General features: G+C 41.8%; 1 protein-coding gene across 1 annotated transcript in view; it reads left to right on the forward strand.

Moving 5' to 3' along the window:
- Window positions 1-17,399, forward strand: part of gbe1a (glucan (1,4-alpha-), branching enzyme 1a) — a 172,422-nt gene extending 155,023 nt beyond the window's left edge. The window contains exon 16 of the mRNA XM_082157491.1: window positions 15,072-17,399. Within this exon, the coding sequence (XP_082013617.1) occupies window positions 15,072-15,134 (63 nt within the window). The 3' untranslated portion in view covers window positions 15,135-17,399. The remainder of the gene's footprint in view (window positions 1-15,071) is intronic.
- Window positions 17,400-17,949: the final 550 nt, after the last annotated feature.

Below are 17,949 nucleotides of genomic sequence, written 5' to 3' on the forward strand. Positions count from 1 at the left end.
ATTATTAAAACGAGACGCAGGTGCCGGATGCAGCCTCCATTTTGTGAGACTCACAACATGATTTATTTAAAGGACTGTTGCTTCAAAGTCAGTTTAAAGTTTGTCTTTTCTCGCCATTTCACTTTAACGGGACCCATCATCTCAATCACCGTTTTCCCCCTTCTCTCTGCCTCACCTCTCTTGTTCTGTTGCTATCTCACTTATTCTATTCTTTTTCTCAGAAACAAGCTAACGTTTGCACTTCTATCCTCACAGCTATTGCAGTTTAAAAGGATGAGCCGTGCTGGATGGCTAAGATGTTTGTCCGATATTGCAGCTTTCACATGGTACCCTCAGCACTCTGACATAAATAAACATCATGCTGGTTTCGATCAGGCCTGCTTGTTGGAAGCATCACCCGTTACCCTGAACAGCTCTTGCACAGGCGTTATGCATGAATTACTCACTTTATCCCTCATAGTTTTCATTTTAGGACAACAAGTACTACTTTATACACAGCAGCGCTTGTTCCAAAGAGCTCCAATTTGACAAATCAGAAAAAAGATTTTTGCTCCCCTCCAATTTGGCCTTGATAGCAGGTGAGCTTGTTTCATTTCAAAGCAGTTGCTCACAATTTTAGGTCACATTCAGTGCTGAATCAGCCATTTTGCTAGCCTTCCACTCACATACATATTCACATACATATTTCCTTATTCTTGTTTTCAGATTTAACTCTCTATTGCAGGGGTCAGCAACCTTTTTGTCATAAAGTGCCATTTTTAAGTATCTCAGTTTTATCACTGTGTGAGACAAATTAATTGTGATCAGAATTTCTACCTATTCAGAATAAAAAAGTACTGTATTACCCCCCTATTAGAATAGTATATTGTTTTATAGCTTGTGGATGTCTAGTTTGTAACTCAAACTAAATTCAGAATATCTTTCAACAATTTTATACCATTGGCAAAGGATTTTTACCACTTTGGACGTGGCATTTGAGCCTGAGACTAATTGAAAATAATCGCTTCATTATTAACCATTTTTTCCCATCGTGTTTGCATTGTGTGTTTGCAGAGCAAAGAAAATAGAGGCTTAACAGTTTCATTCCTAACTTTTTGTCACTTTGCATGAATTTGGAAGAGCACAGGGCGCTCTTAACAATTGTTCCTCTTTCCTTCTCTCTCTTTTCATCCTTGTCTCTCTCTCTCTCTCTCTCTCTCTCTCTCTCTCTCTCCCTCTCTCTAAAGAATGGGCAATAGAAGATTTCTTAATGAGCAGGATTGAATAATTACAGGCCTTAGATGTTTTCTTGATGAGATCCTTGCAGCTCATGATGGGCCATGCAGCTCTTCTGACGAATCCTGAAGAAAAGAACAGAGGAAAGATACAGAAGAGTGAAGCTCTGTGATCAAAGGAACGAAAAGATCCCTTTCATTTCACTCTCTATCTCAAGCAATATGAATCCTCCACGTCACTTCAGCCATACTGTACGGATAATAAGGGCTGCGATGGAGGGTGGGGAAAACAGTGGGAGTTTTTAATACCTATTTGTAACCTTCCCTCTGACCCACATTCATTGGGTCCCAGTGACCAGGTTGAGTGAGTGACTGCCTTTGGAAGGACACCTTGCTATTGGACATCGCTCTACAGATCATCACAGTTTTATGGGTCAGGTGACTTAGTAACCTCTCATTCCACATGAGGAAATGGCCTTCATTAGCAGGAGGACCGACTCTGGGGTAAGATATATATCGAGCGTTGAGCAGAACAAGGTGAAGAGAAAGAGAAAAAACTGCTCAGGATTCTTGGATGAGACTAGGATTCTCAAGGGGAAAAACAGACCTCCCCATTCTGTCTGATTTATATCCTTATAAAATGTTGATCAGAGTGTTTAAATATATAATCTACCCAAAGGCATTGCTCACCTTTTGAAAGAGAGGCACTGCAAGCCACAAACCTTCACTGTGGGTGATGCGAGCATTGAACGTGAAGGGAATGCCTGATGGTTTGGAGTCATTTGACAGCTTTGTTCCTCTACTTTGCAAGAGCACGTTTTGAAAAAGTTTTTCTTTCTTTAAGAGTTCCAGTTTTGCATTAGGAGCAAGTTCATATTTGCACACAGTTAACGTAGGTCACTGCAGGCTACCCTGAAGCATTGTGGGGTAAGTAAGGCACTGCCGTAATAAAAAGAAGTATAGGGACCTTTAAAAATGCAGCCCTGCATCTTAAAAACAAGTTAAAGGTTTAGGGGTGTGTGTACCAAACATCTCTGGTTACGACTGTAACCCTTGTTCCCTGAGAAGGGAACAAGACACTGCGTCGATACGACACTTTGGGGAACGAGTGCCCACTATGCCACAACGAGCCCTGCCTGTCCCAGTGTGAAGCTGCGCACAGGCACACTTAGGACGAGAGCACTAGAGTGCCTATCGTAGAAGGAATGTCCAGGCTATAGAATCTGATAAAAGTATGAGGGGTGCACACTTCTTGGATCGGGAACCCTGAGAGGAGGGCTCTAGTGGACGCCATGCCTCTGGTTGAACGGCCAAAGGTGAAGGCAAGCTGTAAGGCTGCAACAACGAATCGATAAAATTCGATTATTAAAAGAGTTGGCAACGAATTTCATTATCGCTTCGTTGTGTCACGCGACTATTACGCCACTCAATAAGTCGCGGAGATGTTTGAGTAAAAAAAAGTTTTAAAAAGTTGGGTTGAGCACAGAGCAGAATGGAGCAAAAATAAAAAAAGAGCAGAGGTAGAGGAAAGACCATCGGAGAGACCCATAACATTGTTCTGAAACATATAGCGGAGGCAGAGAAATCAGTACGACCTAAGTCATCCAAGGTGAGGGAGCATTTCACACTAAATAAATCGAAAAAGTGTGTTAATTGCAAGATATGCAAAAGCGACATGGCATGGCACGGGAGCACCATGGTGATGATTCAGCACCTAAAACGTAAACATGTTGGAGTCCTTGATGAGGAGGAAGGGAGTTCAACAGCAGGGTAAGTCCCTATAAATATCCTACTTTTGTTCCATTTTGAAGTGAGGAACGTAACATCCCTCCAGTAGCTCTTCTGGTGCTGGTGTTTACTCGTTATCCAGCTTGACAAGCATGACAAGTTAGTTAGCATTAGCTCATTAATAACAATTGTAAGGTAGAGAGGTAGTAAAGCAGGGGTGGTATAGTTTGCAAGACTAAAGACACGTTTTTATTCACTTGCCTTTTTTGGCCCATTAATTTTTAAATCTGTTGTCATGTATATATTCTGTGCTTTGTCCCATATCGATTATTGTTGACAAATATATTTGTGTGTGTTGTACTTTTTAATTTCATTTTAAAGTTATTTTATAGCACTTGGTCATCTTAAGCTGTTTAAATGTGGTGTATAAATGAACTTAACTTACTACAATGATGGTAATAATTTAATGAAAAAGCTTCAAGTGAACTTGGGTGTGGATGGGTGTGTGTGTCTTGTCTGTAATTGCTCTTTGGGTTACTTATCTTTAAACAACTAGTAACTAAAACAACAAGTATGTATGTAAGTATGTATTGAGTTGATGTAACTTGTGCTATTACACATACTCATACTATTCCAAAAAAAAAAAAAAAGCAAACTATGAGAGACTTCTTGATTACATTTCCAAAATGGCGCCGCGGATGGCTGCTTCGGTTTTGAGCTCCTCAGTACTTTTACTGTTTTTGTTTGTTTGTCCTGTTTTATGTAACCTTTGCCCCATCAGTTTAACTAGGAACGAACTCCTAGACATCAGGAACAACACACCAAACGACATTTTGCCGACTTTTGAGCATTCCGACATTTTATTTGACATCCTAGTTGGCGGAGCTGCGATCCTGTACAAGCGCTTTAAAAGACGCAAACGAGGGAAACGCGCGGGCGCGCTCGTGAAGTTTCGACAGCGCGGATTCAGGACTCCGCTGCCGAGCATTCACTTGGCAAATCTCCGCTCTCTAGCAAATAAAACAGACGAACTACTACTCCTCACCCGCACAAACAAGGACTTTTCAAACTCGGCTGCTCTTTGCTTCACAGAAACATGGCTGAACGGTTCCATACCGGACAGTGCGCTAAATCTAACGGGCTTCCAGCTGTTCAGAGCGGATCGCGTCACCGAGTTAACTGGGAAAACGAGAGGCGGTGGATTATGTTTTTATATCAACGAAGGCTGGTGTTCAGATGTGACAGTGTTGACGAAGATGTGCTGCCCTAATTTGGAAGCTCTCTTCATTAACTGTAAGCCTTTTTATTCGCCGCAGGAGTTTTCCTCATTTATTCTGGCGAGTGTGTACATTCCCCCTGACGCGTGTGTGAGTGCGGCATTACAACAGCTGGCTGATCAGATCACACACACGGAGCAAAGTTACCCGGACTCTTTCACTATCATTCTCAGCGATTTTAATAAAGCTAATCTCACCCGTGAACTGCCTAAATTCAGACAGCACATCACCTGCCCCACCAGGGACACTAACATACTGGACCATTGTTACACTGCTTTAAAGGACGCATACCACTCTGTCCCCAGAGCAGCTTTGGGACTCTCTGATCATTGTTTGGTTCATCTTCTCCCAGCCTACAAGCAGAAACTTAAATCTGCTAAGCCAGTTGTAAGAACTGTAAAGAGATGGACCAACGAAACAGAGCAGGTCTTACAAGGTTGTTTTGACTGCACTGATTGGAGTGTTTTTGAGGCTGCAGCCACTGATCTGGATGAGCTCACTGACACTGTGACATCTTACATCAGCTTCTGTGAGGACATGTGTGTCCCCAGTAGGACTTTTTTAACATATAACAACGATAAGCCTTGGTTCACTGCAAAACTAAAACATCTTTGTCAGGCCAAAGAGGATGCCTACAGGAGTGGGGATAGAGCCTTGTACAAACAGGCCAAATACACACTGACAAAGGAGATCAGAGAAGCTAAGAGGAGCTTCTCTGAAAAGCTGAAAAGCCAGTTTTCAGCTAACGACCCTGCATCAGTGTGGAAAGGCCTGAAAGCCATCACCAGCTACAAGACACCATCCCCCAACACTGTTGAGAATCAACGACTGGCCGACGATCTCAATGTATTTTACAGTAGATTTGAAAAGCCTGCTCTCACACCCCACACCCGCTCTGACCGTCTCTACACACAACCATCAACACCCCCCTCCCTCCCCCCTACTGCTTCTCAGCCTGCTCCTCAGATCAGTGAGGAGGATGTATGCAGAGTCTTCAGGAAACAGAAGCTAAGGAAAGCCAAAGGCCCAGACGGTGTCTCACCAGCCTGTCTCAAAGCCTGCGCTGTCCAGCTGTCATCCATCTTCACACTGATTTTCAACAGATCACTGGAGCTGTGTGAAGTCCCCTCCTGCTTCAAACACTCCACCATCATCCCGGTACCCAAGAAACCTAAAATCTCTGGACTTAACGATTACAGACCTGTTGCTTTGACATCTGTGGTCATGAAGTCATTTGAGAGACTGGTGCTGGCCTACCTGAAGGACCTCACTGGACCCTTGCTGGACCCCCTGCAGTTTGCTTATCGAGCAAACAGGTCTGTGGATGATGCAGTCAACATGGGACTGCACTACATCCTCCAACATCTGGACAAACCAGGGACTTATGCAAGGATCCTGTTTGTGGACTTCAGCTCCGCTTTCAACACCATCGTCCCGGATACCCTCCTGAATAAACTAACCCAGCTCTCTGTGCCCTCCTCCATCTGTCAGTGGATCATCAGCTTCCTGACAGACCGGCAGCAGCTAGTGAGGCTGGGAAAACTCACATCTCGGACACTTACCATCAGCACTGGTGCCCCCCAGGGGTGCGTTCTCTCCCCACTGCTTTTCTCCCTCTACACAAATGACTGCACCTCCAAAGACTCCTCCGTCAAGCTCCTGAAGTTTGCAGACGACACCACAGTCATTGGCCTCATCCAGGACGGTGACGAGTCTGCTTACAGACAAGAGGTTGAACAGCTGGCTGTCTGGTGCAGTCATAACAACCTGGAGCTGAACACGCTCAAAACTGTGGAGATGATAGTGGACTTTAGGAGAAACCCCCCTGCACTCACCCCTCTCATCATCATGGACAGCACTGTGACAGCAGTGGAGTCATTCAGGTTCCTGGGCACTACCATCTCTCAGGACCTGAAGTGGGACAATCACATTGACTCAAAAAGGCCCAACAGAGGTTGTACTTCCTTCGTCAACTGAAAAAGTTCAACCTACCACAAGCGCAGATGACTCAGTTTTACTCAGCTGTTATTGAGTCGGTTCTGTGCACTTCTATAACTGTCTGGTTTGGGTCAGCCAGCAAATCAGATATAAGAAGACTACAACGGACTGTTAGGACAGCTGAAAGGATCATTGGTGTACACCTCCCCAACCTTCAGGACTTGTACAATGCAAGAGTGAAGAAACGGGCAGGGAACATCATCACAGACCCCTCCCACCCCGGCCAAAACCTGTTTGCACTTCTGCCGTCAGGCAGACGTTACAGATCTCTGCGCACTAGAACATCTAGGCACAAAAACAGTTTTTTCCCCCATGCTATCTCCAGCTTAAACAGCTAAAACAGCAATTAACACCTGCTGTATAATTCATTCAGTACTTGAGAGAGAAGCAAGAGGGTTTTTTTTTGTGTAAATACATATACAAATTTTATTTATAGAGCTGTACACACAATGCACAAATCTGTACATAAGTCTTCTTTTTCAGATGTATACTAGAACTATTATTATTGTTTATTCTATTTATTTATGTTCTCATTTAAATGCCTGTTCTAATGTCATATATGTATGTATGTGCCAAGAGCTCCTGTAAAAACCACAACAAATTCCTTGTGTGTTTGTGCACACTTGGCGAATAAAGCTCATTCTGATTCTGATGGGAGATTGTAGACTTGGAATTGAGCCTTTTCCCCATTATTATTTGATTCACGGGACCAGACACCAGTTATCTTGCCAAGAAAAAATCGTTATTCTTATATGTCAGGAGAGAAACTTTGTGAAGATGTTGTATTCATGCCAGGTCAATGTGTTTCCGTGTTTCTCTTCCCTCACCCCATCATGCCTCTATGTTTCTCCTTCCTCTCACCCCGTCATCTCTCAGTTCCTCTATGGTGGTACAGTAAGGATTGAGCTTATATACATCACAGAGAGACAACTTCCTTGTAAGGTAGAAAAACATGTTGCTTATGTTTAAAAATGGAATGTATACCTCATGCTTACACATGGTACAATCCACTTTCCATATTAAGAAACTTCCTTTCAGTGTATACATTTGCATCAGTTGAAACATTCCTTTCCTTGTAAAGGACATGTACACATTTAATGTATCATCATCATTGGAACATCTCTGCTCAGTGAACGTTGCATTGCACACATACCTCTAAGCAAAATATAACTCATCCCAGATTTCTCATCAGCACACATGTACAACATACTCTGACTTCACAAAATACATTAAGAAATTATTATGAAAATGAATAAAGAAAAATAATACAAAAAATAACATTAAACAGTAATTTTTCAGAAATGCATCATGTACAACACAGCAAACCGCTGGTTTGACGGATAGTATCCTCAACATGCTCGTCACTGACATGAGGCCTCTGTCGATGGTTGAAGATAATGGCTTCACTAAAATGATCCACACCTTGAACCCTGGTTACACTCTGCCCTCCAGGACCCACTTCACAAAGCTCATGGAGACAAAGGAAGTGAAGACTGCAATAAACACCAACAACAGCAAACTTGCTCTCACCACTGATGTATGGACAAGTGTAGCAACTGAAGCCTACCTTGGTGTTACATGCCACTACGTCACAGATGACTGGGACATGCAGTCAGTCTGCCTCACCACTATGCCACTGCAGAACAGACATACTGAATCTAACATTGCAGAGTGGTTGGAGCAGGTAGTGGCCAGATTAGAAAATCCTCCTAGCAAAATCATTGCCATAGTCCATGACAATGGTGCTAATATTGTGGCTGCGGCAAATATCCTGGAGGAGAAGCATGGGTGGTCCTCTGTACGTTGCACTGGCCATACTTTGCAACTTGTGATCAATGCTGCGTTGAAGCATCCAAGCATTGAAAAAGCTGTCAGGGCTGCAAGATGTCTGATAGAACATTTTAACAGTAGCCAGCAGTAAGCTCAGAGAGAACCAACAACAAATGGCCACACCTGAGCTCTGCCTTGTTCAAGACATAAGCACAAGGTGGAATAGCACATTCTATATGATAAGCCGACTGCTTGAGCAAAGGTGGCCTGTAACAGCAACACTGTCCGACAGCTCTGTCACACAGAGAGGCAAAAGGTACCTGGATCTGAAACCAGACCAGTGGAGCCTGCTGGAAGAGCTTTCAACAGTCCTCAAGCCTTTTGAATGTGTCACTGTGTTCATGGGTGGACAGAAATATGCAACAATATCTGCAATACCTTCACTTGTGAAGGGGCTGTTGAAGTCCACCCAGAGTGCTGCCTACGAGTTAGCCCCGCTGCAGGCTTTCCAACTCACTGCTGTGCAGCAGTTGCAGGAGAGATGGAAAAGGGAGACTGCTTTCTCAGATAGAGCATTAAACACAGTGACTCTTGCGATGGTCCTTGATCCAAGGTTTAGGAAACTGGGGCTTTTTCACCTGATGAAGTCATACATGTTCAAACTAAAGTGCAAACAATGGCACTTGAAGAGAGAAGGAAGATGGATGTGCGGCAGCATGGCAGTTGCAGTGTTACCTCAACCGATACTACAGCTACTGAATCAACACCTCTTGCCACTCTACTTGACTCACTCCTTGGTTCTGATAGTGAAGAAGAGAATAGAGCAGGCGAAGCTGAGGATGTCCACATCCAAATGAGGAACGAAGTCCTCACATACTTTGGAGAAAATAGCCTTGCCAAGGAAGAAAACCCATTACTGTGGTGGAAGGCTAACAATGACAGATATCCCATGTTGGCCAGGCTAGCCAAGTCTTACCTATGCATCCCTGCCACCTCAACACCATCTGAGCGGCTGTTTTCTGCAGCAGGAAACATAGCCTCCAAGAAAAGAGCGAGCCTGAGCCAGGAGCATGTGGACATGCTCACATTTTTACATTGCAATGCAAAGTGTCTGAACAAAGCGAGTGAGAGAGAGAAAGTGAGTGCGTGCGTGCGTGCGTGCCTGTCTGTCTGTCTGTCTGTGTGTGTGTGTGTGTGTGTGTGTGTGTGTGTGTGTGGGTGTGTGTGTGTGTGTGTCTGAGTGTTAGAGTTTGTGAGTGTGTGCGTCTGTGAGTGTGAGAGTTTGTGAGTGTGTGCGTCTGAGTGTAGTGTAGAGATCAAGTTCTGACGTTCAAACAAATCCTGTTAAGTTTTCTGATTTGTATTTTTCTTTATTTTTTAATAAATTATTTATTGTTCTGACTGCTCAGGTCCCTTTAAACAAAAATATACATCTTTTTGTGCACTTTATTTAAAAAAAAGCCTATGTATTTGGCAGATGTAAAGCATACATGTGTATGTTTTTTGTGTTAGTCCATTTTTTAAAATTATTATTATTATTACTTTAACAGCTCAGGGATGTTCAAGGGGCAACCTGTTTGTGCACTTTCTGAAGATTTTTTGCACTGTGAGTTTGCACTGTCAGTTCAAATCGATTCATCGATTAATTGAAAAAATTCAGATTAAACGATTATTAAAAGAATCGTTAGTTGCAGCCCTGGCAAGCTGCGCAGCTGATAGGCCATAGAGATAGCCTGAACGATCCAGTTACTGATGGTCTGTTTGGATGCGGGAAGCCCCTTCTTGGGCAACCCGAAGCACACCAGCACCTGTTTTGACTTCCGCCATGAAGAAGACATAATTCTTGAGAGCTCTGACAGGGCAGAGCAAATTAAATCTTTCTTCATCCGCCATCACGTGAGGTGAGGGATGAAAAGCCTGCAGAACCGTAGGCCGTGCCACATTAGATGGCACTTTAGGCACACAGCCTGGCCTGGGATGCAAGATAGCCTTAATATCACCTGGAGAAAACTCTAGGCACCCGAAAAATATAGAAAGGGTCTGAAGATCTCCTACTCTCCTGAGAGAAGTAATGGCTAATAAAAAAGCTACCTTGAGGGAAAGGTTCTTGGCCTCAGCCGACTCCGGAGGTTCGAAGGGGGCCTCAACCAGCTCTTCGAGAATCACTGCCAAGTCCAATGTGGGAACTCTGGTCTGAGTCGCAGGTCTCATCCTCCAAGCCCCACGGAGGAAACGTATGACCAGCTGATGTCTTCCCAAAGGGCCATCACCCAGAAGAGGGTGGAAAGCCGTAATGGCAGCCACTTATACCTTGAGTGTGGATGGGGTAAGACCAGCAGAGAAGCGATCCTGGAGGAACTCCAGCACTGAAGCCACCGACCAGTTGGGTCCACCTCACACTCTCTACACCAAATGGTGAAACATTCCATTTTAGGTCGTACAATTTCCTCATGGAGGGAGCTCTAGAGATGAGTATGGTCTCAATTACTCCTATTGACAGGCCAGCGTCTCGGTACTGTGCCCCCTCAGGGGCCAGACCCAAAGTTTCCATAACTCTGGCCGAGGGTGAAATATTGAACCCTCTGCCTGCAATAGCAGGACCCTCCTGATGGCGATATTCTATGAAGGGCCCTCTAGGAGTGATATTACATCTCTTATGAACGCCAAGGAAATCTTTCAAAATGACTTGGAATATGGTTCACAGTATGTATGGGCCACTTTTATGATACTTCTATGATGCTTTTGTAACCCAGTAGAGAAAATGGGTCATTTTCTCTCCTTTTTGCTGTATTTATATATATGCATTTTTATTTTGAAAAGAGGAAATGTGATTCCCTCGCTCAAACTTTATTTTCCTGTTTTTCACGGTCAAGTTGGGTGATGATGACCTTTTGATTTGTTGGAAATGGTATTAGTCCCGCCTTCCAAGCTGCAGACCGGATCACTCACTAGTTTCCGGCCTTTTGCACGCGGGAAATGAGCGAGACAGGCTGTAGACGGTCCGAGCTAAAACTTTTGGGTCGTTTGTGAAGGAGCACGAGCTGGAGAGGCTGTGTTGTTGTTGGCTGTGTTGTTGTTGCCTTGCTGGTTCCTCACGATACCTCATCTTGGTAAGTTCGTGCCATGTGAGAATTAGGAAAACATGCTAGAGCATGCTAAAATAAGCACGATGCTAACGCTAATTGCGAGTGCCGTTTTTTTGTTTTGAAAGCAATGTAAAAGCTATTTTTGGTTAAGACATGGATCATACCAAATGCTATTTTAGTTCATAACAATATTGAGAAGCACTTTTAGTTATTTTTGTACTATTTTTGGTCCAATGTAATTATTATTTTGAGGTTGATTGTACATTTTGATGGTTTATCATATTAAAGTGTACAGTAATTCTACTGTAATGCTAAACCCAGTAGCACAGATAAGGTTTTACTGATAGAAATGTTGATTTTTGAAGGAGATTATCTGAATTCATTAGTGTAATTCATTTCATGATGTACAGAAAGTTAAAATTTGTTTAAAAATTAATATGCTAATTGGTTAAAAATATTTAATCATAATGTTATGGTTGAATAATATAAAAAAGATATTTGAGTTAAAAACATGCATGTAAAACATTACTGTATATTTGTAGTATGGTAATACGAGAAAAGATAAACAAAGCTATAGCAATTGAGAAGAGATAGGATAACAGACTTTTATTTAGCTGTAAACAATAATACCATTATTATGGTTAAGAAAACCCTGGATGGATTTCCTGGATTCTCTCCGGATGGAGATGGCGAGCCTGTGCCCAGAACTGGATTAAACTTCGAAGAACCACTTTTTCCCACCGTGCCGAGTGGTAACGCCTTAAAACACCACTTTTAAGGAAAAAAGGAACTGAACTATAAAGACAATTGACTTGACTTATAACATACGAAAGACAAACTGAGCTCAATGGGACTGGGGATATTTTTTTGTGTTGCATATGCCGGCTATGCTTATTGTTAAATATTGATTATTTTGAACTGCTTTTATTTCTATTTGTTTACTAAATAATACTTTTTCTTACTTACTCTTTGCCTCCAGCCATTTCATTGCACATTCACCGTAGTTCCTATGGTAATCCTGCTGAACCTAGCAACTGGTCTATACTTTTAATTTCGCCTTACCTATTTAACGTGAGTCAAGGGTTACACTTTTGTGTCCTTCTTGTAGCAATTCTAAAAGTTTCCTTTTAGTTTTCCACAGTCCAGCAGGTTTGGAATGACATGAGGGTGAGTAGTAATGACAGAATTGTAATTTTTGGGTGAGCTTTTAAGGACAACAGAACAGAACACACCAGAATGAGCATTCATGGTGCCTGCAGCTTAGATTTCTCTTCGTCTTCATGTTGCATGCACATGAGGTTCCCTTTCTTGCCCTGCTTCCGCCTGGACTGCTGTACCTGAAGATAGCATTTTTGTTTAAATGTCAGTGATGGATTAGCTGGCTGGTCAGGGGTCACTGGCGGCCATGTAGTTTGTAATGGCTTGAGTTGCGTGATTACCGGTGCTGATGAGCCGACTGAAAGATGGTTATGCCAGGAATCAATGAGCCTGTTAATACTGTTTTGGCTCAAAGTGCCTTTTAAGAGATCCGGCTAATCGCAGCAGGCATTTTAATTGAGCAAGATATTAACGCCGGTGTAACTCAGACGGTGCTCTGACAAAAATATTCATTCAAAGGCAGGAAACCCTGCTGGTCTGTCCGTGACTCAGGCCAGAAAGTGAGAATTATCTTATGCCTAAAGCTTTCTAAAGGGTGAGTCTTAGTTCAGTTCTTCTCTTAGAGGAGATACGCCCATACCGGCGTGAAGACTCCGACTTCCAACCAGATGGAACTGGATAAGTAATCTGAATGTTCTGATCCAATCTGATTTCTGACCTGTAATGCTGCCTGAATCATAATCATACACTGTTCGTTCGTTGGCCAGAGGAGAACTGGCCCCCGACTGAGCCTGGTTTCTCCCAAGGTTTTTTTCTCCATTCTGTCACCTGATGGAGTTTTGGTTCCTTGCCACTGTTGCCTTGGCTTTTGGCTTGCTTAGTTGGGGACATTTAATATTCAACAATATTGATCTGCCTTACTTAAGGTGGACGATGACGCAATATCCTTCTAGAAACAACATTTGTTGTATTATTTTCATGTAATCACTGTGAAGCTGCTTTGATACAATCTGTATTGTAAAAAGCACTATATAAATAAAGGTGACCTTGACTTGACTAGATCTGGATGCAGTGTCTGTATAGATGTAGGCGTTCTGCTAACATCAACTCCTAATATAAACAAAATTATATTGTTTTGTTTTTTTACTCATTCTCCTTCCCACAATCACTCAGAGACTTCGTAGTCAGATTATCTTGCTTATTACATTAGATAGTGATTGTTTTTTCCCCCATCACATTATAGTATACCTTATTCAAAATTCTGTATGTAAGATTTTGGTGTTTGTCAGAAGGACAGCTCAGGCTACCTGCAGCTTCCATTCCTTTGAGAAATTGTTTCCTGTTTCCAAACTGCAGCAGTGACATCTAGTGGTCAAGTGGAGAACCTCACATCTGCAGGGCTGCGTTCTGAGATTAAAACTCAACTCTCATCAATAGGGGGTCCCTGGCTCCACTCCATCTTTATCCATCAAGGTTGAAGACCCCTGCTTTAGTAAAACATTAATTTAGATCAATCTCTAACATTACTACATTATTAATTACTGTGCTCATTCAGATAGTTCGAAATTTCATGAAAAATTATTCACGGACCCCCTGCAGTGTCATAATGGACTTCCAGGGGTTGAAAACCCTAGATCTATATTACTGTACAAGCCTGCTGCTATGGATTATATTAAGAGGCATCTAAAATTGTCCCTCTCTGTCTTAAGAGATTTACTTCAGATTTCATTATGAAAAAGACACAGCAGTAGCTATTGATTCATGAGTCCCTGAAGTTAAACTTGACCTATGATAACATGCATTTTGTTAAAGTGAACTTTTATTATTGGATTATTAATTATATATATATATATATTTTTTTTTTTATACTTTTTTTATAGTCACAGATTTGAGTAAATATTGTATTTAAAAAAATAATAATTTATTACATAGAGAAAGGTACTGGGCTCGTGGCCTGTAATGGTTAAAAACTTGTCAATGATGCTCAACAAGCTCAATCTTATTATTCCTTAAACGATAAAACCCAAACCAATCTTGCGCGACCACACACAGGATCTCATTTCCGAAGACTTCAATAAGAACATAGTGAAGCTTCTGGTGTTAAAACAGTGATTTTCTGTTTGGTGTCTTCTTGGCGCTCACGCTGGGAGCTCAGGTCCAATTCCAGTTGGTGAGTGCAGGCCCAGTTAATAAACCTCATGTCTGCTCCCTGTGGAAATCAACCAGAACCTGACCTACATCAATGACTCTGTTTCCTCTCCCTACACACAATGTTTTATTCATGAGAACTTTCGCTAGATATATTCTCTGCTTTATATATTCCTTTTTTCCTCTGAGAGAAACAAGTCGTTCTTGTCGGTATGTCGACGCCCGGACCCAATCACTTCTCATATCCCGCTGGACTGATCCCAGACCTGTAGTTTCATGTCCTGCTGTATGAAGTGAGGTCAAAGAACAGTGATTTCACTAATAAAAACTGTATTGCAAGGTTCTCCCAGGTTACATAAAGAATTGTTTTTACACAGCAGATTAGAGCTCCTTTTAACTTGCTTTCAAGCTTTTCTCCCTGGAGAAATATGTTTTGCCTTTTTTTTTTCAGCTCGGCAGGTATATAGCCATGTGAATTGTTTATCAGAGCAGCCAGTATCCTCAACACTTTAAGACATGGATTTGTTTATTCTTGGACTTAATCTAGAGTAGACTATGTTTCATATACGGCCAGAAACCTGAAACCTTAAGAACCCATTTCCACCTGGTTGTGACAACTCTGATGATCTGATCACAGTCAGGCAGTACTAAATAAACCGAAAACATCTTGTCACAATCAACCACATTGAAAGGTAGTTGATGTGTGCTTATGTTTTTTTGTGTATATAAATATCTTTTCTTTTTCTTTCTAGATCTACATTCCTTGCAGAACTGCTTTGATTCTGGCAAATGAGGACATTGATTTCAGACACTGAGGAGTGTGCAAGTGAATGGAGCTGGATCTTGCATCATATCCCAGAATCCTGTGCAACCATCTGCATATATTCACTAGCAAACACTGTTATTGTCCCATGGTTTTACCCCTCATTTAAAGATATAATTCCGGTATGTCTTTCTTTTGTTCCGTGGAGTACAAAAGCAGTTATGAAACAAAATGTCCAAGCTGCTCTTTTCCATGCAATGAAAGTTGGTTGTCTCTGATCCCCATCCACTTTAATTACATTTCATGGACATTTTGCATTGTCATTTTTGTTCCACAGAATAATAATTAGTCGGATTTGGAACAATATAAGGGTGACCAAATGGTGACAGAATTTCATAATTCTGTTTTCATAATCTAGACTACATATTTTTTATGATATTTAAAATGTCTAGAGTTTCACTGTCCTGGAGAGTTGAGCTCCAACTTTCCTCAAGACACCATGCTTGTAAGTTTCTAGTATGCCTAGTAAGACCTTGGTCAAAGTAAGACCTTGACCTTGACTATTATTTAGGGTTGGAGCTGAACTCTGCAGGACAGTGGCCCCCCAGGAGCAGGATTGGACACCCATGTTTTAGAGGTTTATGAATTACAAAAGCACAAAGAGATTTTAATGTGCTGTTGTGAACATTCATTCTAGAGGCATTCTGACTGGATATTGCTTGTGTTATGACATCAGCAAGGTCATTTTGCTCGCTCTCTCTCCATGTCTCTATTCATCCTGCTTTTCCTCTTTCTCCCCATAACCTTATCCTGTCTTCACTTAGCCTTAAATGCCTCCAATCCACGATTCTGATTTAGTGGGCCATTAAAAAGTTTTACAGCACCAGGTGGCATCATGGGCCAGTCAGATGTGGTAGGGAATATGAATCTACTGGGCCTCACAGAAATCTAGTGTCCTCTCCAGGGAAGAATTCCCTTGTAACCGATCCCTTAAGTGTGAGGTCTCAGCAGCTGTTCTGACACAACAGGAGACAAAATTCCCACCTAATTACTCTAATTAACATTTTTTCCCTTAATGCATTTAATTAAATTGCTTCAGTTTAATCTGTTGCAGCACTTTAATTTTGCCAGAGCTCTCAGCCCAAGTGTTTAAGCACTAATAAGACATTATATCAATATTTAAGACATTCTTGTCCTTATAGTGGAGTTTATTGCTTCCACAAACAGCAGGCAGGGTGGTCAAATAAACATTAAAAAACAACTGTGTGAGTGCATATACACTAAAGGCCTGTTCACACCAAGGAAAATAACTATAAAGATAACGATATAGATTTAGTTCTAAAAATCTTTCTCAATATTAAAGAATAGCAGAGTTCACACCACAGCTATATGACTTTAACGGCACATAGAAACATAATCGTTGGAATCACTTTCAGAACGATTTTATCCAGCTGATGAAATATAAAAACATTGACAGCCAATCAGAATCCACCCTGTTGTAATGAGGACACAAATATAGTTATCTTTTTAGTTATCGTTCTTGGTGTGAATGGGCCTTAAGTTTTGTGGGGGTCATGTTGTATGCTGTGAAATGTTTATTAGGTTTCATTTTCTGTTATAATATCTGTTCAGCTTTTCCTTAAAAAATAAAGTAGGCTCAATTTTTTATGTGCATCAGGCATCTTTCATTATAACGCTAAAAACCCTTGCAAAAACAGTGTGGAATGACACAAGTAACTGCCTCTATGAGTGAGTCATTTGAATCATTCACTGAACCGATTCAAACATTAATTAATTTAGGAGTTAAATAAGTGACTCTGAAGTCCTTCTCTCCGTCTTGATCACTCAGTTGTAGGCCTAACGTTACGTTATTTAGTCCCTCGCAATTCCTATAAATTGAACACCCTAACTCAACTCAACTCAACCTTTAAAGAACTTTCAACACCACCAAAGGCTAATCATATCAATTACCGTTATGTGTCCGACATAGAGAGCATTTTATAAAACACATTACTATTCTGATGCATCGACTTGTAGACGAGCCTGTATAATTCGCTCTTTCACTTCTGAATCCGTTTCTGGTTCTAACAGATATGACTGAATTAATCCATTATTTCCACTTGCCACCGTGTAGCATTTACTAGACTAAAGTTGACCGCAGTGGATCAGGGAGTCCGAGCTGGTGTGATTGAGTGGAGGCGGGGACTAATATGCATATTCATGGTTCCATGTATACTAAATGAAGCAAGCAATTTTAAAGTGATAGTTCACCCAAAAATAAAATGTTGTTGCCATTTCAAAAATAAAATGTTACTCATGTTGCTCCAAACCTGTAAGCCTTTCGTTCATCTTCGAAATACAAATTAAGCTCTTTTTAATGAAATATGAGAGTATTCTGTCCATCCATAGACAACTATGCAAAGTTCATAAAGAGATCATAAAACTAATCCATATGAATTGAGCGGTTAAGTCCAAATTTTCTGAAGAGACACGATTGCTTTATATGATTGCATCCCGACCATGTCCATCGCCATGTGGAGCAATTAACCATCTTGTGCATTGTGTGTATGGGCACAAAACACACTCAAAGGTCGCTTTCGGACTCACGAACATGCGTCCACTGTGCGTCAATGCTGGTGAAAAGTTTGGAGAGAGGTCTGACAGTGGCTGTGACTAACCAACAAGACCCATGAGATCCAGAGCTGCCCTTGAAATCTATACTGACCATCATACGCAAGTTGCTACGAGATGGGCGGACGTGACGGAAGCCGAATCCTCGGATATGCCTCCTCTGTTTGAAGGCCTTCTTGCAAAGGAGGAAGGACCGGGTGACGAGGACACAGAGGGCGATGCCAGCTCTGACCTTC

This window comes from Leuciscus leuciscus, assembly GCF_965113295.1.
Source record: "Leuciscus leuciscus genome assembly, chromosome: 24".
Classification (NCBI taxonomy): Eukaryota; Metazoa; Chordata; class Actinopteri; order Cypriniformes; family Leuciscidae; genus Leuciscus; species Leuciscus leuciscus.